The sequence below is a fragment of the Thamnophis sirtalis genome, unplaced genomic scaffold (assembly GCF_051295495.1).
Source record: "Thamnophis sirtalis isolate CommonGarterSnake01/CBP01778 unplaced genomic scaffold, rThaSir2_p1.2 scaffold_2, whole genome shotgun sequence".
Taxonomy (NCBI): Eukaryota; Metazoa; Chordata; class Lepidosauria; order Squamata; family Natricidae; genus Thamnophis; species Thamnophis sirtalis.
In genome coordinates, this window is record NW_028261382.1 from 139009608 (window position 1) to 139037485 (window position 27878).

A 27878-nucleotide genomic window follows, 5' to 3' on the forward strand; every position below is an offset into this window, starting at 1 on the left:
CGATAGAGTTTACTTGGTTTTCAGTAAGGCATTTGATAAGGTAGATCATAGCCTACTACTAGATAAAGTAGAAGAATGTGGGTTAGACAGCATCACCACCAAATGGATTCATAACTGGCTGACCAACCACACTCAACGTGTAGTCCTCAATGGAACTGCATCTACATGGAGGGAAGTATGCAGTGGAGTACCCCAAGGCTCTGTTTTAGGCCCAGTACTCTTCAACATCTTCATCAATGATTTGGATGAGGGAATAAATGGGGAACTCATCAAATTTGCAGATGACACCAAGCTGGCAGGAATAGCCAACGCTCCAGAAGATAAGCTCAAAATACAGAAGGATCTTGACAAATTTGAACATTGGGCACTATCTAATAAAATGAAATTCAATGGTGAAAAGAGTAAGGTTCTACATTTAGGCAACAAAAACAAAATGCGCAGGTACAGTATAGGTGGTACCTTGCTCAGTAGTAGTAACTGTGAAAGGGATATTGGAGTCTTAGTGGATAACCATTTAAATATGAGCCAGCAGTGTGCAGCAGCTGCCAAAAAAGCCAACACAGTTCTAGGTTGCATAAATAGAGGGATAGAATCAAGATCACGTGAAGTGTTAATACCACTTTATAATGCCTTGGTAAGGCCACACTTGGAATACTGCATTCAGTTTTGGTCGCCACAATGTAGAAAAGATGTGGAGACACTAGAAAGAGTGCAGAGAAGAGCAACAAAGATGATTAGGGGACTGGAGACTAAAACATATGAAGAACGGTTGCAGGAACTGGGTATGTTTAGTGTAAGAGAAAGAAGGACTAGGGGAGACATGATAGCAGTGTTCCAATATCTCAGGGGTTGCCACAAAGAAGAGGGAATCAAACTATTCTCCAAGGCACCTGAGGGTAGAACAAGAAGCAATGGGTGGAAACTAATCAAGGAGAGAAGCAACTTAGAACTTAGGAGAAATTTCCTGACAGTTAGAACAATTAATCAGTGGAACAGCTTGCCTCCAGAAGTTGTGAATGCCCCAACACTGCAAGTCTTTAAGAAGATGTTGGATAGCCATCTGTCTGAAACAGTATATGGTTTCCTGCCTAGGCAGGAGGTTGGACTAGAAGACCTCCAAGGTCCCTTCCAACTCTGCTATTGTATTAAGCTTGGTATTGTTTCATGCCAGCTATTTCTGCATGTTCATAGTCAAGCAGCAAGAAACAGGGGAAAATTATGCTAATACAGACTTACCTTTCCTGGAAAAAAAATTCTGAACTCTGCTGCAAGAGTGTGCAAAAGACCATGTTTTGGGAATTGGAGCACAAAGAATCTTGATCAATTAATGTTTTATTACAATAGTGCAGATAAAGGAAAGTTTTAATGGACTAAATTGGATTTAGGACAGCATTTTCAGAACCTATCAAAAATATTTTTTCTGAGATAAACATTCAGGATATAATAACTCTCATGCTTTTCTGACAAGCTTTGATTTTTATTCTCTTCTCTTCTAGCTTCTAAATTATACTGCTACAAAGCTATCATTTGGCTTTTTGTAGCTTAGTAGGAAGAAAGGCTATATCATGATCTATTCAAGTAACATGAATATAGAATTTGTATTCATTTAACAGAAAACTGTATGCTCACAGATGTGCACAATTCAGATAATAATGATTGGTCACAAATGGTGAATGTCTTGATTTATGGGGTTTTTTTTACAAAGACTTAAAAATGTGAAATCTTAATAGATGTGATAATACAGGGGGCAAATACATAAATAAATGGAGTTTTTTGGTAGGGCCTATGCTGTTCAACATATTTATAAATGATTTGAATGTGGGTTTGGAAATTGTGATTTGATATTATAACACAAAGATAGGGAGAAGGCTAGTATCTTATGGAATAGTAGTTGATGCTCCCATTAGATGAATACAGAGCTGGGTGAACAATTACATCAATGAGTATACATCAGAAGATATAGTAGAAATAAGATTCAGTTTGGTCTATAGTTAATGCACCAGACTAGAAGCAGGAGACTGTGAGTTCTAGTCCCACCTTAGGCATGAAAGCCAAAGTCAAGTAACTTTGAGCTAGTCACTCTCTCTCACCAACTCATCTCACAGGATTGTTGCTATTGGGAAAATAGAAGTATGTGTTCACTGCCTTGAGTTATTTAGAAAAATAATAAAGGCAGGATATAAATAAATAGTGTGGGGCTTTTTTACTAACCCTAAAAGTTATTCAACATACTTATAAATAGCTTAGAAAAAGATTTTAAAAATATTATCAAATTTTTAGGTGACATAAAAATAGTAAGGCATAGCAAATGCCTTAGAGAAAAGTCTTAAGGCACAGAAGGATCATGACGTATTTGAACATTAGGCAAAACTCATTAAGATGAATTTCAACATACAGAAATTCTGACTACTGTGTAAAGGGTTTAGTGGATCACAACTGAACATGTGTGAACAGGATGTTGAAGATTTTTTTAAAAAGCAAAAACAGTCCTAAGCTACATAAACAAATGTACAACATCAAGGTCGAGATAATACATTATTCTTCTGAATTCTACATTGATCAAACTGCAACTGAAATATTATGCCCTGCCCTGCTTTTAAGAAGGACATTGACAAAGTGGAATATGTTTAGGGGAAAGCAAACTGGACAAAGGTTCTGAGAGGAAAATCATATCATAAACAATTTGAGACATGAGTGGTGGGGAGTCTTATTTGTCCTTGTTGGTTGTGCTGGATAATTTTCTCTGGAAACAGTGAGTTTAGAGAAATATTTCAATTATCCTCTCACAAGAGTAATGCCCAGCTGAATACAGGCCAACCAGTGTCAGGCTTGAACAACAAGCTTGTCAGTAAATTTTTATCATAACTAATGGATCAACAGTTTGATTCTGGTTGCTGCATTGATCACATGAAATGACATTTGTTAATCCAAAAAGCAGACCCTGCACATGGGAAATGCTAGGATGAAGATGAACAGCTCAAGTCACTGAATTATTAGGGGAAAGATTGCAGAAATGCATAATAGTTGTCTTCAAATATCTCAAAGGCTCTTTCTTATGTAGGAGCAGGGCAGAATAGTTCAGAACTATTCAAAAATCAAGACAAGAAACAGTGGGTTTAGAAAAATATTTCAATTATCCTTCAGGAAAAAACCCATAAAAGATAAGAGCTTTTCAATAATGTAAATTAATGTGTCAGAAATTGATGGACTCTCTTTCTCTGTGAGTATTTATACAGGATGAATGGCCATCATCCATCCAGTTGGGAATAGTACAATAGTTGAACCTTGTAAATTAAATAGCATTGGACAAGATTATAACTTTATATTATTATATTACATTATATTTATAACATTTATAACATATATTATTATTAACATTGTAACCAATGTTCTAACCTTTATATTATATCAAGTGAATAGCATTAGGTATAAGAATTTATATGAATTCTTAGAGCAATATGTCTTAACTCTCTAGAAATACTACTCCATGTTCCATAACTATCTAATGGCTACATAGGTATATCACAATGTATGTATTATTGCTGTATACATATATTATTGCTATATACATAGAAAGCTAGCTACTAAAGAAGTCAAGTCTTGAGTATGTGTTTGTGTATCAATGTCAGCTTCACATTTTGAGTCTTAAATCCTTTCCTCTTGCCATTTCAAATAAACAACTTTTAGGTTTATTTTTTGGCTATCAGAGTTTGAAATATTTGTTTCATGTTTTCATGATAATTATTTATGGCTTGAAAATTGTTAGTTCTCAGCCTTTACACCATATTAATTACTTGATTGGATCTTTGGATAGTAGGCAGATGCTCAGGATTATTGATTACATTTTTCTTAAGAGGTACAATTATGTAATATGGAAAAAGTACTGAATGGAAATTTGTCTAGCATATGTGTGACGTCATCCACATTTTAATAATGATTTCTCCTTTTAACTTCCCCAAAGACTGTCCTTCCCAACAGAGTAGTTTAACCTGTATACTCATATTCAAAGATGTTGAAGCAGCTTAACATATACATTTACTAATTAGTTATGAAGCTTATTGTTTTATATTGAGTGCATTAGGAAAAAAATCTGCAAGGTGTGCTAAAACAAATATTACACAGCATACAGCAATAAGTAGCTTTCTGGTGCTTGGAGAAAACAATACTTCTATTTCATAAGCTCTAAGAAGAAATTGCACAAGTGATTAGATTATGTAAATAGTATTATTCTATTTATATAATCTAATTCAATAATGTCAAGCTTGCTGAAAAGAAATTGAAGCTTCACAATTTGACAGCTCCACCTTCTCCAATCTTTTGGTATAATTTAGCTTAACTGTTGAGTTGCACCACCTAAAATCAATCATCTTTGCTAACACACACACACACACACACAAACCTTCATGACTTACAATACTTGACTTTTTTTGAAATTCATTCCACATTTTCACTAACTTCATCACATGGCACATAATTCAGTTTAATAATTAAAGTTTGGGAAGAGTTTAATTAAGCTAATTGAATTCCAAATGATCATAAACTGCTAAGTTGTATCGCTGTTATGAGGCAAATTTTTAAAACCCCATGCTTTCAAATTTTGGAGGTGGGATAGTGGGGATTAGTTTCACGAGCTGTCTTTCCCTGGCCACACTCCTGCTTCTCACTGCTTAGCGTGTCTTTTCTGTTTCCCGAGACGAACGTCCTTCCTTCACCGAACCTCACGATCAACAATGAAAAAGTGCCAAAAGGCGGCGGCCCCGAGTAAACTGCCTCAAGCACAATCAGCTGATCATAACAGAATATGCCGGTTTATCACAGTTTCAGGTGAAGATTATTAAAACCTGGATCGCTTAAGGGCGGAAAGAACTAATAACTACTGCGCCCAGAGTTGGCAGGGATCCAATTGCAGCAGGGATATTGCTAGCTTTCAGCTGTGCCAGGCGGAACGAGAGGCACAAGTGGTGCCAAGCATTTCCCCCCCCCCTCTTTAAGGGATGTTTAAGTGGGTTAACGCCACCCACCGCGGTGCCAAAGGGCGCTCAGTTTTCTAGTCCGTCCCCCCGCCCTCTCGGCAGCGGGATAACTGTGCTGAGCGGTGGAGAATTTCCTGCTTCCCCTGGAGAAACCGACCCCTGTCCGTCAACTTCTCCTTTCCACAGTATTGGCTGAACAGTGGGGAAGGTGAACTCGCTCCTGGAACTGCAGATTAGAATACAATTAGACTAAGCAGTCCTCCGAACGGAGCGCAGGTGGTAGGACCGCCTTTGGGGTGGATGGGCGGGTCTTCTTCTGGACCGCCATCTAGAGCCATCTGCGCCGGCGGGGCTATTTCGTGGCGGCCTTCTTGTTCGCAGTACGGGCGTAATCTTTTCCTCTTCAGAGAGGTCTCGAACCGGAGGAGTAAAATAGCTGAGTAAGTCGGTGCGCGGGGCCGATAACTAGCTGGAAAGCTGCTACGGCGTGGCTCTGGGGCGCTGAGGATTGTGGTTGTTTCATGCTCAGGGCTGGGACCCGAGGGACGCTGTAGAATAGATTTCACTTCGTGTGTACGCGCACACACACAGGGTGGTGGAAGAATAGAAACTGCTGCTATCTGCGGGTTTATGTCAACTGCTTCCTTTAATCCAAAGTTCAGAGTTACGTGGCCTGAATACAAGAGCAGCTCCTTTTTAGCGACAGGGAATTTCCTCTCATTTTTGCACAAGTTTGATCAGGCTAAGGCGACCAGATTTTCAGATTGGTAAAGAGGGACACCTTTGACGAGGGGGGGGGGGGCTTGATTAAAAATTTTATATTTTGTCAAACATGACCCCAGGACACTGAAACCATCATAAATACGAATCTGTTGCCAAACATCAAAATTTTGATCACGTGACCATGAGGATGCTGCAACAGTCGCTAAGTGTGAAAATGGTCGCTAAGTGTGAAAATGGTCATCAGACACTTTTTTCAATGCCATTGTAACTTTGGTCACTAAATGAACTGTTTGAAAGTTAAGGCTAGCTTGCATTATAATGCCTTATGCTAGCTTACATTTTCAAGAGAGAGAAGCTAAACTCCTTGTTAGAATTGAAATAGAAATGAATAGAGTAGAGTAAAATAGAATAGTTTATTAGCCAAGTGTGATTGGACACACAAGGAATTTGTCTTTGGTGAATATGCTCTCAGTGTACATAAATAAAAATAAAATAGTAAGATAGTGGGATCCTTGCTGCACCAAGCCTTCACTAATCCTCTCACTTTCATCAAAAACAGTAAAAATCAATCATGCTTTTTTATTTCTATTTATTATTTTGCTATGGCCACAGATTTTCTTACTAAACAGCCACCATTCTCATCCATAGGCCTCTAAATGCCTCACCAACCTTTTCTGTATTCTTTCATTTCCTTCCATCCATTTTATTTATTTAATACAGAGTAGATTAGGCTGTCAGCCTTAGTCATTCTTCTAACATGACAATTCTTACCAACAAGGACGGTATTGGCACATTTTAGCTAATGCAACCTAAACATAACCAAAGCCTATTTCACTTCAAGTATGCTAACTTTATTCTATGCCTTCCCACGCATTACATGGCTTGAACGTTCGCGGATCACCACCAAATTGCACAGGTGGTTGTTCTACCAGATGGACATCCTTACTTTTTCTCGAAAATGGGAGAGAGGCTGCCTTTCCTAGTCTAGCCCCGTAACAACAACCCTACGAGGTAGGCTGGGTTAAAAAAAAAAAGCGAGTGTCAGGGAATTCTGCGACTGCAACACTCTTTGCTGCTCTCGCTTCCCAGGGAGCTCCCTTTCCTCTCACCGAGCAGCCCGTTCTCGGAACAAAATGGAGAGGCTGAGGCGGATACGCCTGGCAGTCGGTGGGGATGGTGCTGAGAGGGACGTGCGCTGGGAAAGGGAGCTTGCACGGTCCGCCGCACGCCGCCCTTTCCCATTCCCCGTCACGCCCCCCACCCCAAAAACAAACCACCAGCGCTCCTCCCACTCCCCAGGCCTGCAGCGCCTTTTCTTCCCGTTCGGCTCCGAGCCACCATCACGGACCTCTTTTGGCTCCGCTCTAGGCACCGGCTGCCGCGCCACCGTCCTCCCCTCCATCATTCCCCCTCCTCCCAGAGCACCACCAGAAACATGCCAACCTCAATACGGATGCAAAGGCGTCACATCGCCGCTACCCATGTTCACGAGGCGCCAGGCATTGCAGGGCGCAGAGGAACCCAGCAGACAAACGGGAGACTGGGGGAGGGGGGAAGGAAGAGATCCCGTCCAGGGTAAAAACAGGGAAAAGCGGAGAGCCTATCCTGGACGGAATCTTTTCCTCCCTCTCCCCCCCCCGGTCTCCCGTCTGTCTGCTGGATTCCTCTGTGCCCTGCGATGCCCGTTTGGGTTGGCTTCCTTGGACACTCAGCCTCCACCCCCACCCCCACCTTCCCTCCGACCAACTGTCAGTTTATTCTTCGCTACAAACAAAACACCCCCACTTTCCCGGAATACGGAAAAATTGCTTTGGGGAAGTGGGGTGCGTGCTGGGAGGAATCTCTCTTCTCTCTGCACGCACCCCACGGTGCCTGCATCAGAGCTCGGGCAGGATTCAGGTGAAGGAAAGGACTTTTCTTTTGCTGGCATCAGAGCTCGGGCGAGCAAAAGCAAGTATTTTAATCAGTGGGCTGCGCGCAGGGACGAATATATCCCCTCCTCCCTGCACGCATCCACTGATTAAAGTGCTTCCTCTGGCCCGCCCGATCTCTGCTGCGGGCGAAAGGGAGCTGGGAGGACAGGAGATTCCTCCCTGCACGTGAAAGCGCTTTAGTCAGTGGGGTGCGTGCTGGGAGGAATCTCTCTTCTCCTCCCTGCAGGCACCCCACTGATTCCCGCATCAGAGCTCGGGCGGGATTCAGGCGAAGGAAAGGACTTTTCTTTTGCCGGCATCAGAGCTCGGGCGAGCAAAAGCAAGTATTTTAATCAGTGGGCTGCGCGCAGGGACGAATATATCCCCTCCTCCCTGTACGCATCCACTGATTAAAGTGCTTCCTCTGGCCCGCCCGATCTCTGCTGCGGGCGAAAGGGAGCTGGGAGGACAGGAGATTCCTCCCTGCACCTGAAAGCGCTTTAGTCAGTGGGGTGTGTGCTGGGAGGAATCTCTCTTCTCCTCCCTGCAGGCACCCCACTGATTCCCGCATCAGAGCTCGGGCAGGATTCAGGCGAAGGAAAGGACTTTTCTTTCACCGGCATCAGAGCTCGGGCGACCCCTTTTCTTCCTACCTCCTTCCCTCTTTTCTCCCTCCCTTCTTCTTTTTCTTCCTTTCTTTTTCCATCTTCCTCCTTCTCCTTCCATTCTTTCTCCTTCCTTCCATCTTCTCCCCCCCCTCCCTTCTTCTTTTCCTTCCCCCCTCCCTCCTTCCTTCCTCTCCTTCCCACTCCTTGCAACTGCAATCGGAACCGCAGACACGGAGGAAGAGGAGGAAGCGGTGGCCGAGCCGAATCCTTTTGAGAGGGGATGGGCGTGACCTGGGAGACACAGGGAAACTCCGCAAAGGGGGAGAAGGAGAGGAGGGCCGTCTCCTCCCTCCAGCACCTCCCGATTCCCACCGGTATCGTTACTCACCAGTTAAGCTGCAGCAAGCAAAAGACGAAATGAAATGGAGACTCGCGCGGTAAGCTAAGCGGACTCCAGCCAATCAGTGAGCTGGCTGGGATGGAAAACTGCGTGCTTAAAGTTTTCCATCCCAGCCAGCTCACTGATTGGCTGGAGTCCAGGCCAATCAGTGAGCGGCAGGCTGGGCTGGCTTAGATTTTTAGTGTAGATAGAATAGATGGGGGAACGGAACGAACGAGCTAGCGGCAGCTGATGATGGGCGGGGGAGCCAGCGAGCGCCAAAATAAAGCGGGGGTTTTTGAGAAGCGGGCGGGACGCGGGAAAAATGATGAAAATGCGTGCCTGTTCCGCCAAATGCGGGACGTCTGGTCACCCTAGGTCAGGCCCATATCTTGTCGAAATTAGCATAGGCAATGTTAAACTTTTTGTCTAATCCATATGTTGGGCTGTTGATTTATTTTAATTGAAGGGTGTATAAGGCCCTTCCTTTTTATACAGTATAACATCAGATGGGTAACAAACCAAACCTATTCAACATATTGAAAAAAATACAATGCATATGCAGTGTATATTGTATATTTAGTATATTGTACTGTTTGTATTAAGACTATCATAATATATAATACATATGCAAATAAAGGTAGTGGGGATATGGAAAACGAAAAGAAAGAGAAAGAAATGTAGGATGGTGGGGGAGAGAAAGCTTACAGGTCCATTTTTTTCAGTGTTGTCAAATACAAAGTAAAATTATAGCCTTGTCTATTCACTTTTACATATGGAGCCAATCGATGGGGTGAGCTCCCTTTACTTGTCCCAGCTCATGCCCATCTAGCGTTTGAAAGCCTGCAAAAGCGAGTGGATTAATAAGTGCCACTTAAGTGGGAAGGTAACCGCGTTCCGTGCACCTTTGGAGTATAGCTATGCTGGCCACATGACCACGGAAATTGTCTTCGGAAAACATTGATTCCCTCAACTAAGGAATGTAGAGTCACACCTAACTGGATAGGACTCCTGACATTTTTATAACAACAAACAAATTAGGAAATCCCAAAGTCAAGATTTCCTGTTTTGAGCAGTTTTATATACTGTACTGTTGTGATTTCAGAAACTGGATTTATCTAGAAGTATTAGACAATGTTCTGAAACTGGTAAAAGAAGGTGTTGTGTGATCTGAGTACAAAACTGGCTATTGAGCTGAAATGTAGTAAACATTAGCTGTAGCTTATCTGTTGACAGTTTAGAAAAGTTCTCTCTCTTTCTCTCTCTCTCTCCCTCCCCCCGTCTTGTAATTAAAGGTGCATAAGACTAATGAAAGTGCTGAATTATCTTCAACAATCAAGACAATACCTCTACATATGAACATCACCAGGTCGAGTATATAGAAATAAAATGGATTGAAGAGGCAGGCATTCCGAGTGGCATAATGATCAGAGAAAGAAGCTTTAGGAAGGAGCCACCCTAATATATCAAGCAATTAAAAGTGGTAGTAGTAAATGCATACTTTTAGACTTGCAAGATTCTTAAACTAAAGTAGAACTAGTTCAACTACTCATGTTTCCCATGTGGTTTAGCTGGGAGGGCTGACATGAATTGTTCGAGTTAGGCTAAAAAGAAGAAAGCCAGGCAATTTGTATGTGATCTTGAACATATATCCATCATTTTCAAGGGAGAATACCAAGAATCACCTTGTTGATAGAGAAATATGAATTATGAATAATAACTCAAAAGAAATTATTAAGAATGTAAAAGAAGTTTGCCAAAAATGAAGAAAAGGAAGAAAACAAATAGGATATTAGAACAAACTGTGGAGATTCTCGAGAGAAGAGAAATCAAGCCAACAAAGATAAAATTCCCAGCAGTTTGTCAAAGAATTTAAGAGCACAGTTAGAAGAAACAATAAGCAGTATTACAGTAAAAACATTGAAGATGGAAACAGACATGTTAAAAACAAGGAAAGTCTTTCAACGTAATTCTCAGCTCAAAAGGAGGTTCTAAACTTAAATTGATATGCGAGAATGCCCCATAGCAAAGAAATGGTTCACTTAATAACCATGGCATTCACTTAATGACCACTACAAAAAAGGTCAGGAATTTGAGTCAGTCACATGATGACACACTTTATGACTGTCACAAACTAACAACCATAATTGGCAGGTTCAGTTTTAATTTGAGGACTACTAGCATAGATTGTCTATAGTAATAAAAAAAAAATCTGTAGTTAATCGGAGGCTGGTGATTTTACAATTCTGTACAGGTAATCCTCAACATACAACCACAATTAGGCCCAAAATTTCTGAGGCTAAGTGAGAAATTTGTTAAGTGAGTTTTGCTCCATTTTACGACTTTTCTTAGCACATTTGTTAAATGAATCACTGCAGTTGTTAAATTAGTAATATGGTTGTTAAGCAAATCTGGCTTAAGTCAAAAAAGGGGATCACATGACTCCAGGACATTGCAAGCGTCATAAATATGAATCAGTTGCCAAGCTTCTGAATGTTGACTACGGGAATGCTAAAATGGTCATAAGCAGTGGTGGGTTCCTACCAATTCGAACAGGTTCTCCCAAACCAATAATGCTAGCTTCAAACAGAGAGCGAACTGGTTCTCTGGTTGTTGTTGTTTTTTTACAGTGGGTTATACTTACCTTTATTCCAACTTCTGAAGCTCAGCTGATTCAGGCTGGCAGCTTGAATTGCAGCTCCTCAGCTGTTTTCCTTTCTTCTCAGTAACTTTCATTCCATTGCGCACATGCATGCTCAGCAAACTGGTAGTAACGCTGGTAGCAACCCACCACTGATCATAAGTGTGAAAAATTGTTCATAACTAACTTCTTTCTGTTGTAACTTAGCCAGTTTTATTATTTGGCAGGCATAAAAAAGGCAAACTTCAAACAGAAATATATACAGAATTTAATATCTTTAGAAGGATGGATAGAAATACAATAAACCATGGGCAGAGTAAGAAATCCTTTTACTCAGTTTGCTCAGTATTCCTACTAAATTCAATAGGATTTAAGCCAGGATATAATAAAGCTATTCTTAACCCTTAATAAAGAATTGTATGTAAAAAAAAATGATATGCAAGTAACAAGGAGGTCTGTCTGCAAAGCAAGGTATGGTAATGGTATGGTATCTGCAACAAGGTGATGGCAGTGATATTGCAGTCAAAGTTCTGCTTGCCTTTGTAATGTCTGTGAACAAAAGGTAGAGCTTTGGGTCCCCCATTATAGCACTATTGTGACCCTTTTTATTTCTTAGTATAAGCTGTGGATAGTTTAATTATTTATTTTGTGTCATTGAGTCAGTGTTGATGAGTTCCTGTAATTTATCAGTTGCCAGTAAATAATTCAATTATGTTGGTGACAAAAATTCTGAAAATTCCTAGAAATACATGTCTGTAGTTACATGACAGGGCATTTAAAAAGTCAGTCAAGGGGTGAATATGTACAACCAACTTATATATTTACTGCACTTCAGGATAATGTACACATAAACTGTCTACGAAGAGGGCATAACAAATTTTCTGCCACTTTTGCACCCAAATTCACATGGGTTTTGTAATCTCTATTCAAAGATAGATAAACCCATTCTTCATGTGCTACAATACCATTTACTGTCTTGTATCTTGTACTTTTATTTGCATTTGGCCAAATGCCACAATATGTGTCTAGGATAAACATTAATTGCAAATGTAATATCTGAAAATATTTAATTATTTAATATATTTACCTATGAAGTTTCCTACCAAAGGAAACCTTTGGAAAATAATCACTTAAGCATCTTTGTTTAATCTTTGGGAGATTTGTCCCAGGACCGCTTTAAAATAAATCCATAAAGGAATGATATCTTCTATACATTGAAATTAACACTGCAAAGCTTTTCTTCCAAAGAAATATTATAAAGTCCTCTCATTAAATAAACTGAGAAAACTGCTAGAATTCCATTCAGTTAAAGCCTGCATATTTTAAGACAAAATGGAAATGGATACAATGTTCTAATTTATTTCTCCTTGAATAATAACAATTAAAGTATCTATTTAAATGAAAACTAGAAGTCACAGTCCCATTTTCACCTCCATAATAATCATAAGTTAGTTCTGCTAGGTAAGTTAATAATCATCTGTTCAAACGTCTCCCATGCTAAGGTTGTATATTGCTTTTATCAGAATGTAGCACTTCATAACCAAACCCCATCTCTATCATTCCATCCAATTGGTGGGGGAGGAAGGCATTATCTACGCTATTCATAATGTGCCAGAATTTTAGATAATACAGATATATTCTAACGACAATGAGACTGAATTCTGCCAGGAAGAAAGCTGTAGATATACTGATTGAAAGCCCAGAATCTTCCTCAAAAAAATGTATTCTAAAGAGAGTCTAAGGTATCATCAGCAACTGCACTTGTTTTTTTTTAAAAAAAGAGCATGACTAGCCTTTAGGAGGCTTGTATAGTGCTCAGGAGATGGGGGAAAATGAGCAAAAACGCCCCCCTTTTCACTCATTTCTGCCCTCCCAGCCCTCAGAAGCACTCTATAAGCCTCCTAAAGGCTATCCACAGCCATTTTGGTGAAGGGGCAGGGTTTCGGGAGGCAGAAAATGCTGTATTCAGTATATAAGACGCACCCAGATTTTCACCCCTTTTTTTTTGAGGGAAAAGGGTGCATCTTATACTCCAAAAAATACGGTAAATATGTGTTCTGTACATAATGTGAGTGAAAACTAAGATTTGGTTAATACTTGTCCACACAGATATTCCAAGGTTTTAGATAGAATTGAGAAGTTTAAGCGAGTGAAATTAACAGTATAGCACCTCTGTTCTATTGCCAAGATGAAAATATGGATATGTCCATGTATCACCATGATCAAGCTCAAGGAAGAAATCTCTTATTATGGCTGACAAATCTTCAATAATTCACCTTCCTACCTAGTATTTGGCTTCCTAGATAGGTCACTACATTTGCTATTATCATTGATGATGCCAAGGACCACAATTTCTATTTCCTAGCTAGCACTGTCCAACAGTTTATATAGATCAATGCCTTCATACTATGCAAATTAATTTTCCCAAGGGGCCACTTGAGAAACAGCCTGTTTTGGAGGGCCATGGACAGCACCACCTTCCACCATCACTGCCCCCTTTTGACATCATTACCCCCCCCTCCTGCTGTTGCCATGGTTCAGACAAGACAACCAACTGGCCAGAGGTGGCCTGTGGGCCATAAAATGCCCAGGTCTGTACTAGGCAATCAAGACACCAGACAATCAAAATAAGCTTCCATTTCCCTGTTAATATAACTACTTCATAGCCAATGACCCAAAGTCTCCTTCCCCAAAAGGAATATTTTCAGTGTGATAAGGTATGGATTTGTTATTTAACAATTGAGTCCCTCCTATGTGAACATTGTTCTTATCCTTTAAATAATGTCCTCACTCCCTAAGGACTTCCTTTTCCACAGCAACAAAAAGTATCCTGGGAATGGGAAATTCTATATACCTCCATTACTTTCTTAATTTCTCAGCTCAGACGCTTTTGTTCAGTTCAGTTCCGTTTCAAGGGAAGAAACTGGAATTAAATTGACAGCCATTGCATTCAACACAAACCCACAACTTATGCCTAAATAATGATTATTTACTTATTTTTTCCTGATCTTTCTTAATCATTAAATATATTCAAATGGAGAAAAGAGAAATCAGTATTTTGACCAAGTGGGTAGAATTAGAAGCTACCAAGAAAGCAAATAAAAAGGGAATGGTATTTAGGAGTGGACATTTTTGGGAGTAAACAATTATGATTTTATAACTTTCCTGTTCAGTGATATTCTATAATTTCAGAGATATTTTGTGTCACAATATAAGGTAAATATAATAACTATATAGGGGTTTCTCTATGAAATCATGTTGAATTTTGAATTGTTTGTAATACATTTATCAGAATGTAAAAATGTTGCTCATTATTTTTTCTATGCATTAAAGATTTTGAAAATGTTAAATAGTCAAAAATTATTTAGAGGACTTTGTTGCTTTAGCTTCATCAGTCACATTGCCCACAGGTATGATATACACATGCCTCTTTCTCACCGATAAACCCTATCAGTTTTGATCTACCCCTCTGGAGGATCTCAAGAAATAAGAAAAGAATCCCAGCTGAAAGGAGTTGAAAACAAGACATAAATGTTTGGCAATGGATTTAACTGATCTTTCAATTTATTCAACAGGTAATCTTAAACGTGGTCTCCAAAATGAATTTCTTCCTGGAAACACTGAAAACTATTTTTCTGTGTATATATTATCTGATGGAATTTTTTTTATCGTTTATCTATGCACGGAAGAAAAATGTTGCTGGTGAAATAGTGCTTATAACTGGAGCTGGAAGTGGAATGGGAAGGCTGATGGCTTTAAAATTTGCTCAACTTGGAGCTACTTTAGTTCTTTGGGATATTAATCTGGAAGGAATCAAAGAAACAGCTAGATTAGCACGTAAAATTGGGGCTGTGAGAGTACATGACTACATTTGTGATTGCAGCAAAAGGCAAGATGTCTATCAAGTGGCAGGCCAGGTAATTATATATTGTTATAGATTTTGTACAACATGTAATATTTTATTTAACCATCAAACATTTGTTCCATCTGCTAACATGGCATCTGTAAATCACTGGAATCCTATGTTGCATTAAACTAAAACTGGATTGACCCAGCATGTTAGGCAATAGATTATGATTTATAAAGCACTCTCTGTTTTTATTACAACATGTAAATTCAAAATCATAGGTTTGCATGTGTGAACCCAGTTGTTAAGTGAATAATATGTAGTCCTCCAGACGTTGAACAGAATCTCCAGTAGTTCTAGCCAACATGAACAATAGTGAAATATTCTGCTGGCTGAAATGCAAACATATCTGAGGACTGTACATGGCATTCCAAATTACTTGTGTGTATATGACACCATTATGTCATTTTAATACTACCTGTGGTCTTTGAGTTATTCAGAGAACGGTCTTTTTCACGGAGACTTCTGGGATAGCATTTTGTCATAAAACACATGCATCTCAATTCTTAGTGATGTCTTTTCAAACAGCAGTGAAGCCCCTAAGTTTACCAGATCCTTAATGCTGAATGACAAATTGAATAGAAGGGAATGAAGGGGAAATTTAAATCAGAGAAAAAATGTTTTATTTTGCAACTTGTCCCAGTGTTTTTTCTCTTCTGTGAAATTTTAAAGAAGTCTACTTTGCTGAACAGTGAAGTGTGACTATAAGTGTCAGATGAAATAAGCATGAGCCTCCATTTCATGTACTGTAATGTCCGATGGCATGTTTAATGCAAACGTATGAAAATCTCTATATGAAGATTTTTGGTAGCTATGCTTTCTTTTGAATTGTAAATGTAAATTTACTACAATTGTTTTAACTTGGGCTGCTCTGTGGCTGTTCTAGGTGAAAAAGGAAGTTGGCGATGTTAGTATCCTGATTAATAATGCTGGCATCATAACAGGAAGGATGTTTTTGGACACCCCGGATATGCTTCTAGAGAAGAGTATTCAAGTGAACACAATGGCACACTTCTGGGTAACAAATTTTTGATTAATTGTGAAAGTATATCCAATATTAACTTGAATTCTTTTTTTTTAATTAGCAAAATTGCCTTACAGATAGAACTCCCATGGAAAGTCCTTTGTCTTTTCTCATCACCTGATGACCAATAAGAGAAATGATTTCACAGTAGAATATCTTCTCTCACTAGCTTCTGATCAAATTTCTAAAGAGCAAACAAATAAAACAGAATCCAAGAAAGATGATAGGGGCAAGAGAGACCACATGAACATGATTGTAAGAAAATCATAACTATAAATCCTGTTTCTCATAAGCAATTTCAAAGCTATGCATAACATTGTCCTCAGCCCCCAATCAATTCTACCACCACATAATACTTTTCTATCCTGCTGAAGAAGCTATTAGAATTGCACAAAGGTTCTCTTAGAAGACGATTCAATAATTTCAAAGCAGTAATTCTACAATGGGATCATGTTCTTTCACAAAAGGACTGTATGGTGATCTCTAAGATGCAGCCATATAGTGAGCTCCTTACCATTAATAAATCCCTTATCATTTTCAACCTGCAGAGGGCTTGTAGCCCACTGTCCCTGATCAACAAAAGATTATATTTTTAGTAATTTGTTTCTCTATTTTAAAAAAAAAGCTCTACAATTTTATCTAAAGCACATCCCTTAACCCTTCTCTACTCAACTAATGTTGATATTCATTTATGGATTTTGTCCTGCTATAAAAGAAATGAATACTATAATTGTAAAAGTGATAGAAAGCTGAACCAAGTTTTACTGTAGTGGAACAAATTGAAAGTTTGGCTGAACATACATAAAATGCGCAGGATACTATCTAACTGTCTTGATTATTGGCCAGGCAGATATGAGATGTAAGCCAGTATCCAACAAATTTTGGAAAGAAAAGACCCAAAATCTGGAATGCTACCAATTGTTTAAGTAATTATTGATGTTGATTTTGACGAAGATTCACACTATCAGCTAGTGCTCTTGGCAATCACAGGTTCAACCCTAGAAGTTTTTAAAACCCTTTAAGTCATGCCTCTCTAAACATTGTATTTCTCAAGAAACAATAAAAATTCTTCTGTCTTCACTGCAAAGCGTTTCAAAAATGTTGTTTTTCTTTGTTACTACCTTTGACTTCAGTCTTGATTCCTGGCAATTCTATGCAGTTTTAAAGTCTGCATTTTTGCTATTGATGCCCTCTAGTGGTCGGTAAAAAAAAAAGAATCATAGCTGTGGTTAGCTGTATATATGAAATACTAAATTTCAACATATCACAGTAATAACATAGAAAGGTATAGCAGAAAAAAGCCAGTAGTCCATCGAATCTGCCCTTTGAGAGGTTTTATTTGTAATTTATTATTTTTATTTTATTTTATTTTGTAAGTTGATAGACATGTGTTTATACCAACCATATTTAAATCCAGTTACTTAGAATTGATCCACTACCTCCACTGGCAGTTGGCTCCAAGTTTGGACTACTTGTTGAACAACAAAGTACTGTTGAACTTCTGGAATTGGGCTAGATTAGATGTATTAGCATTTATCAAGATTTCAGATTTTACAAGGGTATTATAATGCAAAAGGCATATTTTTTTCATTGGTCCTGATGGGAAGATTTCTTGCAAAATAAATGAACATATTTATTTATAGAACCAGCAATTATATCACTTTAAACAAATACTGTAGATAAAATGGTATGTAATATACAGTACAACACAGTATAATACAATACAATACAATACGGACAAATAACAAAACTAACTGAAAACTAAAACCATTGCTAAATGTAACAGCCCTAGTGACATGTAAAATGTGCAAAATTTTAAAAATGGCTTACATTTATGTTTATTATGCCAATGACAATGTTAAATTGGGTTAATTGTAAAGAAATAAAACTTTCAATCTATGGTAGACTTTCATAAATGATTATTATTTATTTACATCAGTGGTAGTCAACCTGGTCCCTACCGCCCACTAGTGGGCGTTCCAGCTTTTATGGTGGGCGGTAAGGGTTTTGTCCAATACTGAAATACTTTCCTTTTTTAAAATTTAATTGACTTAAAAAAATAAATTCATAGCATTATTTAAAAACATTTTCATTAGGTTTTCATAAAATCACCATTACTATGGAACCGGTGGGCAGTTAGAAAATTTTACTACTAAGAGATACAAAAGTGGGCGGTAGGTATAAAAAAGTTGACTACCCCTGATTTACATAGTGGAATAAACATTTATTTCTCCTGAATATATTCTGTATTGCAGGGGTAGTCAACCTTTTTATATCTACCGCCCACTTTTGTATCTCTGTTAGTAGTAAAATTTTCTAACCGCCCACCAGTTCCACAGTAATGGTGATTTATAAAGTAGGAAAGTAACTTTACTTTATAAAATTTATAAAGCAGAGTTACAGCAAACCCCTACTGGCCACCATGAAAGCTGGAACGCCCACTAGTGGGCGGTAGGGACCAGGTTGACTACCACTGCTGTATTGTATTATATAAGGAGTGTAGCTACAGCAAAATCTAACATACTGCCTTATAATATAGTACTTAGTATTTACATAAATGTTATTTCAATAAATGGCCCTGCATATACTGTTGTTATTATTTAAATTTGTTATAGTCATGAGGCACACACATTAGGGTTTTTTCTGCCAACATTGACTGATACTGACATCTGAGGAAGGAGGTCAACCAGTAAAAGTCGGTTCCTCTCACTTCCATCTACCATAGCTAGTCTAGAATGATACAAGGATAACATGGTCAGTGGTATTGAAAGCCATTGAGAGATCAAAGTGCCCAAGGATGGAGGTGCCATACCACATCCTGTCCCCAACAAAGATTATCAACAAGCACAACCAACCCTTTCTCCATACTGTATCTCAATCCAACTGAAACAAGTCCAGATAATCTGTTTTCTCTAATACTCCTTTTGTAGCTAAAATCCAATCATCTTTTCCACATTTTCTACAAAAAGAAGTCTGGAGACTGGATGATTATTATCCCAAAAAGAGGGATCTAGTAGTGACCTCTGGAGAGAATGTACCCTTTCCTCTTTCAAAGAGATTGATACCACCACTTAGACCCATCCTTGGTCACTTCCAGATTGCTTTAACATTCCAGAAGAGACCAAAGTGAAAGATAGCTGAATTAAAAGACTGTAAGACTTTTCAGCAGCTCTGAAATATTGTTGTATCTACCCGATCAGGTCATTTTTGAAGTAAAATTTTCAATTTTAAAAAAATATTTATTTTTTATATATTCATTTGCTAAAATGTATTTGTTTTTACCTCTTCTTCATAGACTATCAAAGCATTTGTTCCAGCCATGGTAGCTTCTAATCATGGACATGTGGTGACTATTTCAAGTGCAGCTGGTTTGTATGGTGTCAACAAAATGGCAGGTTAGTATATGGCAAAAGTGCTGCAGAACAGATTAAAAATAACTTTTAATCTTAATAGTTTAATTTGACAGTTGAGGTAGGCCAAAGAGTTAGCAACTTTTGTTACAAGTCAGTGTTTCCTTTGAACAAGAAATAAAAGACTGTAGGAAAAAAGAAGCAATATGAAAGAAAGGTAATCAGATTTATAGAAGTATTAGGCATTTTTGGAAAAAAAATGATAAGGCAATGTACTTCAAGTACTGTATTTTTCGGACGCACCTGAGTATAAGACATACCTAGATTTCAAAGAAGAAAACAAGAAAAAATAGTTTTTGGCCTCCCTGCATCGTTTTTACTCTCCCTGACTTACAGGAGCACTGTCAGACCTTCCAAACCCTCTGTGTGTCTTGTTTTTGCCAAAAACAGGTCCAGTTTTTGCCCTCCCTAGCCCCCAGGAACACTCTGCAGGCCTCCCAAACCCTCTGCGTGTCCTGTTTTTTTGGCCTGAACCCCGCACGTGCCCGTTTTTGCCCTCCCCGGTCTCCAGGAGCACTCTGCATGCCTCCCAAACCCTTCACACATCCCGTTTTTGCCAAAAGTGAGGGTGGGTGGGTTTCAGGAGGCCAAAAACAGGGCTGCATTTGGTCTATAAGACACACAACATTTCCACCCCACTTTGGGGGGGTGTCTTATAGTCTGGTAATTGAATTAAATGCTGTGAATATGATGGTTGTCCATTTATTTAATTATTCCTTCTTTCACATTTCATAATATTTTAAGTACAGAACATTTTATCATAAATGTGGGACAGGAGCCAATAACAAATAATTACTGTTGCTATTAAGTATAACACGTATGCATACTAATTAAGAAAGTTGCATTTTCACACATCTGGATGGTAGGGAAAGACTGCCTTCTTTACCCTCAAAATTCCCAGACTCTTTAGCAGCAATGTTGTAAACATAGAAAATAGACCTCTGAAAGTACAAACAAAAGATGCCAATTACTATTGATTTTTATTCAGTTAGTTATGCTTATGTGTGATATCCAAAATATTTTTATAGGAAGACTATTCTTCTTCATGCACATATTATTCTATTTCTCATTTTTCAGATTACTGTACAAGTAAATTTGCAGTTCTGGGTTTTGCTGAATCTCTAGCTTTAGAGATGTTGGCAATGAAAAAGAATGGTGTTAAATCTACAATTGTCTGTCCATATCTAGTGAATACTGGAATGTTTGAAGGCTGTGAAACAAAGTGAGTTGTTTACATTTCATATGTGGCCTTAAATGATTACATAAAATAATGACAGGTTTGAATAAAAATAGTGATGACAATTTTAAATATAACAGAACTTGGTCTTCTGCAACATTTTGTAACTTTATTAACAATTGTGTATATGAATTTCTACAGTTTCTCTATCAGAATTCATTTCTGATATTTCTACAGTTGAAGTCCACACATCTGCTGTTGTATATTGAAGTCACATACATGGAAGGGTTTGGAGAAACCCTTCTGGTCATGAGGTCCTGCTCACAATACTTTTAGTAATATGAGGTATTCAGTACTGGTTCTGTTTCAGCTATCTTGTACTTTCCCCAAAAGGAAAGCCAACAAGAGAACATGCTTTGTTAAAGAAATTGCATGTTCAATTGTGAATCATGCAGTCAATATGGCTCAAAGGACAAATCAAATCCTTTCTCTTTATTGACAGAATTGGAGGACAACGTTCATAAGGTATCAGGATTTCCTTTGTTTCAAGTTCCACTGCTTTATTCAGCCTACCAGACCTTTCAGAAAATCTGGCCAATAAATTCAAGAAGTAAACAATACCCTAATCAAGGAACAGCCAGGCAAGTTAACAGTAAACAGCCCAACTAAAAAACCTCCAAAACATCCCCCCGCTCCACACACACATACTAACACTGACAGGGCAAGTTACTGGTATATAAACTAAGAGCAAACCCCAGTCCTTTCTAGCAACGATATTACCTAATTTCAGTAGTGAAATGTCTATAGAAAACAACCAAGCTCAGAGAACACCAAGGACCTCTCAGCTGTGGTGGCATAGTGGTTAGAATGCAGTATTTGCAGGCCACCCCTGCCCACTGCCAGTTCAATCCTGACTGGCTCAAGGTTGACTCAGTCTTCCATTCTTCTGAGATCAATAAAATGAGGACCCAGATTGTTGAGCAAAATGCTGACTCTGTAAATTGCTTAGAGTGCTGTAAAGTACTTTGAAGTGGTATATAATATTTGCTATTTCAACCCTGAACAATAAATATTTTCCTTTATTGGTAAAAACTGGTTGTGGTTTCTGAATGCTTATTAATGGAATATTTGCAAATTACCCCATTAAAATTAAGAAAACTACCTATAAAAAGTTGAAATGTTGTCCTAAAAAAATAAAGAGTTCAGATTCTGATAAAACAGTATAAGCCAAATGAGAAATATGGATAGATACATAGGTACACAGATGATAATGCCTTAAAATGTTAAAGGAAGAATTTACTGGATTGATAAAATACCAGATCTAAAATCAATTTTTAACAAAGGTTAAAAAATTAAACTGAGGGATTATTTATATAAATTATCTTGCTTAAAAGCCTTTTATAAAGAAGGCATATGAAGAACTGAGTAAAATACAGATGACAAATTGATGATAAAATAGGAAAAATTAAATGCAGATTTTATCCATTGTTAATTCAAATGTGATATCTCTCTCTCTCTCTGTATGTGTATGTATGTTTGTGTTTTACTTTTGTGTATTACTATTTATTGTAATAAGTTATATTATTGTAATTTGAATTATTGTAGTATTTTAATAGTATGTAAATATATGTATTACATATAAACACCTAAGAAAAAGGGAATGAGCAAGAGAAGATGTTGGGGTTACTGAGAAAGAATGGGAGACAATATTGGTTGGTTGGTGCTGGTTCCAAGTGAATTGATGATTGCTTTAAGCTTCAACTGCTATTATTACAGACAAAATATGACAAAAAAAATGTAATTCAAAGTGGTGGTGTTTTATTCCATCAGGTGGTCTAACTTGCTGCCCATTATAGATCCAGAATATGCTGTTGAAAGAATTGTGTCTGGGATACTCCGAAATGAACGATATATCTTTATACCACGAAGGCTACAGTTGTTTAACATGATAAAAAGGTAAAATTATTCTGCTAGAACTAATTGAAAATGTTTGTCAAGAAAGGACCACTGAACAACAACAAAAACAAGGTGGTAACACCCAAATTGTATGCTCTATTGAAAGAGTTCTTAGGCCAGTGGTGGGTTGTAGGTGGTACGCCCCGGTCTGGGTGTACCGGAGCCCGCCAAGAGCACCGGATACCCATCTGTTCTGGTGGTCTGGAGGGCCCGCCCACCCAAGCTGCTTACCTGTCTTTTAAGGTTCCGTGCTTCTGCGCACATCGCATACAGCGCCTGCACCACACTCCGCGGAGCAGCTGGAGCACCAGAGAGGCACTAAGACGCATGCGCTCACTGCGCACATCCATGTGGACGCTGCCGGGCCCAATCCAACTGTACCAGTTGGAACAGGATCCAGAACCCACCACTGTTTTAGCCCTATGTAAATTAGGCAAAATCTTACTCAGGTTAATTTTCCCATTTTGGGTGGAAGATTAAACACTAGTTTGCAACCATTCATTTTTCTTTACCAATAATATAAAACGTTATAGGCACAGAGTCATAGTTGGAAATGCATATGTTGGAAATGCATATGTTGTTAAAAATAGGTATTTTGCTTTGCAGTTTATTATAATATTTTAATTGATTTTAATTTAAAAAGTAGAGGGCAATAAGCTTTGTGGGTACAAAAGATTAAAAGTATGGCAAGCATTCCAATTCAATTGTTATTTTAATTGAATTAAACTGAATTAGTCAGAAGAAGACACCAGGCTAAACTACTTAAATGACATTTTTCTTTTAGAACAGATTCTAAAGTTGATATTCAGTTTCATATAAAAATACAAAAAAAATGGATTCACCTATAGTTAATATTTTTTTTAAAAAGTAATGAGAAATTAGTGTCATACATTTTCATCCAATAGCACAAATAAAGAACATGCTGAGTGAAGACTGTATCTGAAATGTAGCAGAATGGTACTTCACAGAAAAATGGCAAAGAACAGTGTAGCAGATAGAGCATCAAATTCCTGATGTATATTCTTTGAGTGTTCTTTGAGTTTGATGTATATTCTTCCCAGTCCTTGGGAAGATTTATTTCCTTTAACTTGAAGTGATACCCACTAATCTTTCTTTTGAAAAGATCAAGCAGAAGCTTTGTCACATACCTCAGACCAGCTGCACCTATGCACTAAAGTCAGGCACCATCAGTGTTCTTTTTTGTTTTTGTTGTTGGTTTAGAAAAGAAAATTGAATCATATCCAGGGGGATATGAAAGTTTTACAGAATATTGGAATGTGTAACAACAGAGACCACCAATGATTAGTGAGCATATTTGGAATTCTGAGAACATACTGGGAATTATTTTACAAAAGGGTTGTCCTGGTTTTACATGTTGTCTTCCTCTCTTCTACCTTCTGTCTCGCTGCAGAATTCACCATGCTACTTCCTTTATCTTTTCCCCTTTTGGTTGGAAGATTAAGCACTAGTTTGCAACCATTCATTTTTCTTTACCAATAATATAAAAAATTAAGGGCACAGAGCCATAGTTGGAAATGCATATGTTGTTAAAAATAGGTATTTTTATTTGCAGTTTACTATTAGATTTTAATTGATTTCAATTTAAAAAGTAGGGGGCAATAAACCTGGTGGGTACAAAAAATTAAAAGTATGGCAAGCATCTTTACAATAGAACCATTTCTAGAGAGAATATCAAGTTCGGATATCACTTTGTAGTTAGGATATTGTTGAAGGCACATTTTACTGCTTGCAGCCAGCATAAAATAAATAGTATACACAATGCAGAACAGATATAGCTTGTCTTCAGTGCTTTCCTGGAGTCACACTTAGAGCAAAATTGAATGTGGTCATCTTCAGGTATTGCCTAGAGCCTGATACTGTAAGTTTTCTCCATCAGGAGAAGGAGCTGACCCTTGGGGTGAGGTTACTTGTAGAAATTTAAAATCTGCAAAATAACCTTTGCTTCGGTGGTAGCCCAGCAATGGACAAGATATTGTTAGCAATAGCACTTAGACTTATATACCACTTCACAATGCTTTACAGACCTCGCGAAGTGATTTACAGAGTTAACATATTGATTAGTCTTTCTAGTTTTGTACTCAGAAAGGCTGTTTTTTGTTTAAGACAGAACCTGAATGGATTTTACTATAAATCCAGCCCTGGAAGAGTTAACATTTCTGGATAAAATGGACCCAAGGAAAGAAAGCCCACAATTCAACTACCATTGTATTCCTATATGCAAAAGCTGGGGACAAAAAGAACAATCACATTAATTGAAGAATAAGAAATAGAAAGGTTTTATTTGCTTCTAAATTGTGAGCAGGGATGCCTCATAATGTTTGTTTGTTTGTTTTATTAGTTTTGTATGCCGCCCACTCCCGAAGGACTCCGGGCGGCTCACAATAAAACAGGGAAAGGGGGAATAAATAAGACGATAGAAAAACTTTAAAAATACACAACATTCACAATTGAAGCGGGGCTGGATATTTCAACAGCCCCCAGCCTGTCAGAACAGCCAGGACCTAGTAGCTTTACGGAAGGCCGGGAGGGTAGTAAGGGTCCGGATCTCCACAGGGAGCTCATTCCAGAGGGCCGGAGCAGCAACAGAGAAGGCTCTCCCCCGGGGGCTCGCCAGCCAACATTGGCTGGCAGATGGGACCCGAAGAAGGCCACGCATGTGCGATCGAATCGGTCTTTGGGAGGTAGTTGGCAGGAGGCGGTCTCTCAGGCACCCAGGTCTGATGCCATGCAGGGCTTTATAACTAACGACTAGCACCTTAGCAATAGCAGTTAGACTTATATACCACTTCATAGGGCTTTCAGCCCTCTCTAAGCGGTTTACAGAGTCAGCATATCGCCCCCAACAACAATCCGGGTCCTCATTTTACCCACCTAGGAAGGATGGAAGGCTGAGTCAACCTTGAGCCGGTGAGATTTGAACCGCTGAACTGCAGATAACAGTCAGCTGAAGTGTCCTGCAGTGCTGCACCCTAACCACTGCGCCACCTCGGCTCATACACCTTGAAGCGTGTTCGGAGACCAATGGGCAGCCAGTGCAGCTCGCGGAGGATAGGTGTAACGTGGTGTATCTAGGTGCACCCACAATCGCTCGCGCAGCTGCATTCTGGACTAGCTGAAGTCTTCGAACACTTTTCAAGGGCAGCCCCATGTAGAGCGTGTTACAGAAATCCAGTCTTGAGGTGACGAGGGCGTGAGTGACTATCTGAAGTGCCTCCCGGTCCAGATAGGGTCGCAATTGCTGCACCAGGCGGACCTGGGCAAAGACCCCCCCTGGTCACAGCCGACAAATGGTGATCTAAAGTCAGCTGTGGGTCCAGGAGGACTTCCAAATTGCGAACCCTCTCTGAGGGGCATATAATTTTACCCCCCAGACTGAGAGATGGAATAGTTAGCCAGAGAGGCAGTAGTTTGCAGAAGTGTAAACAGCTAGTGGTGGCATGAATCCAGAGAACAATTATTACATATCAGTGGATAAAAACAGTAGTAAAAGTGGTTAGATGGTTTTACTATATATACTCTGCATTTCTACATCTCGAAGAAAATTGGTAAATGCAAATAAAGACATTTCTATTTGATCAATAGCAGATCAAAGATTATAGGATATTTAAGGTTTATATGTGTGTATGCCCCTACCTGAGTTATATACATCTCTTCCAAAGAGAATCAAATTGGTTCTCTTATTTGCTGTCATCTTTTTAATATGACTAAGAGGGACTTTTATTTATTATCTGCTGTCTACAATTTTAGTTTTTTGCTATGTTATAAAATTTAATTTTATGTTGTTTCTTTTGCATTTAATATTTATTAAATTTCTATACTGTCCATCTCACCTAATTCTGTTTAGCTTCTTAAACAATGTGTAAAATTGGCATAAACGTAGCGTAAACATAGCGTAACGTAAAACTGAGAGCAACTCAAAGTTTAATACAGTATAGGGTGGCTTATGTTCTTCTTTCTTCTTTTTAGCACTGTTCCTGCAAAAGCACTTGATATCCTTTATGACTATTTTGGAATTTTAAAAGTTATGAATAGATTCAAAGGTCGGACAAAGAAGATGGATGATCACAAATATCAGACAAAATCAATAAAACCTCCAGGTTCCCTTGACTAATTATAAATTGAAAAGCCAATATATAGAACTTCCAATTTCATTTTGTTGCTGAAAGGGTACACTTAAAACAACAAATCTGGAATAGCTTACTAGCAACAAGTTAATAATGGGAAAAGAATATGAATAATTTTAACTACAACTGTTTTTACAATTACCTAAATATAACTTAATAGTGGTGCTTTATTTTAATAAAAATTACTTAGTTATAGGGAACAAATTACTTTTTGGTGGACTGTTAGCGAAACAAGGAAAATATAAACTAATGATATAAGGTGAAGATGCTCAAGACCTAGTTGTCTAATTACCCCCATTTGGCTCAGGAGATTGTGGTTTTTCACTTTAGATGAGAAGAGGAAGAAGTTCTTGTTATCTCCCCCAAAATGCCCAGGTATTATTTCATAGTTATGTTCTGTATCCTAATCCAGACTGACTACAACTGCCCACCTAGAAATTGAATGGGAACATCTCATGGGCTCTGGCTTTCCAGACCTTGCAGTAGAAAAATGTTAGCTTCAAGGTACCCAGCCATAACAATATTGTATCAGCTAACTTGGCATTTTAGATACAAAATTAAGAGGCTTACAGCACTAGCAAAATTTTTGAGTTCAATTATCGCTCAGATTTTTCACAATATTTATACCTCTGCTTGGATATGCTCTGGTAAGAATCACAGGCCTTTATCTAATTAAATTAGCTATTTTAAAATACAATTACTAAAAACAGTATTTTAATATTAGCAAATTTTAAATTGTGTAATGAGCAGTCTCCAATCAACATTTTTTTATTAACACTCTGCACTTCAAGGACCATCTATTTCGATGTGAAAACTGTGGAAACCAGTTTATGAACGTTTTGATTCACTTCTCTTGCAAAAAGTTTCTTAACGTGCTTTCTTTCATTAAAATGTTGTTTATAATTATTAAAATTATATTATAGGATCCATCCTGATGCAAATGCTTCACATGAAAATTATTGCACCTGTTCTTGTGAAATATAAAATGCTTTGTCTTATACCTCTAATTTTATTGCATCCCA

At 38.3% G+C, this 27878-nt stretch overlaps 1 protein-coding gene across 2 annotated transcripts; it reads left to right on the top strand.

Annotated features, from left to right (window-relative positions):
- Window positions 1-5138: 5138 nt before the first annotated feature.
- SDR16C5 (short chain dehydrogenase/reductase family 16C member 5) lies at window positions 5139-27854 on the top strand. 2 transcript variants are annotated; one of them, XM_014055644.2, is made up of 8 exons: window positions 5139-5413; window positions 9892-9965; window positions 14813-15154; window positions 16031-16162; window positions 19464-19563; window positions 20656-20800; window positions 22586-22711; window positions 26699-27854. In XM_014055644.2, the coding sequence occupies exons 3-8, from the start codon at window positions 14837-14839 to the stop codon at window positions 26841-26843; spliced, it is 966 nt and encodes a 321-aa protein (XP_013911119.2). In that variant the 5' UTR covers window positions 5139-5413; window positions 9892-9965; window positions 14813-14836; the 3' UTR covers window positions 26844-27854. The 2 variants fall into 2 exon arrangements, with proteins under 2 accessions (XP_013911119.2, XP_013911118.2); XM_014055643.2 differs by lacking the exon at window positions 9892-9965 and having other exon boundaries at window positions 5140-5413.
- Window positions 27855-27878: the final 24 nt, after the last annotated feature.

Bases quoted from the DNA above. Each gene is read 5' to 3' on its own strand.
- SDR16C5 (XM_014055644.2), top strand. From the start codon at position 14,837: ATGAATTTCTTCCTGGAAACACTGAAAACTATTTTTCTGTGTATATAT. The intron at 19,564-20,655 runs GTTAGTATATGG...CTCATTTTTCAG, and splicing joins TGGTGTCAACAAAATGGCAG to ATTACTGTACAAGTAAATTT. The intron at 20,801-22,585 runs GTGAGTTGTTTA...TTATTCCATCAG, and splicing joins TTTGAAGGCTGTGAAACAAA to GTGGTCTAACTTGCTGCCCA.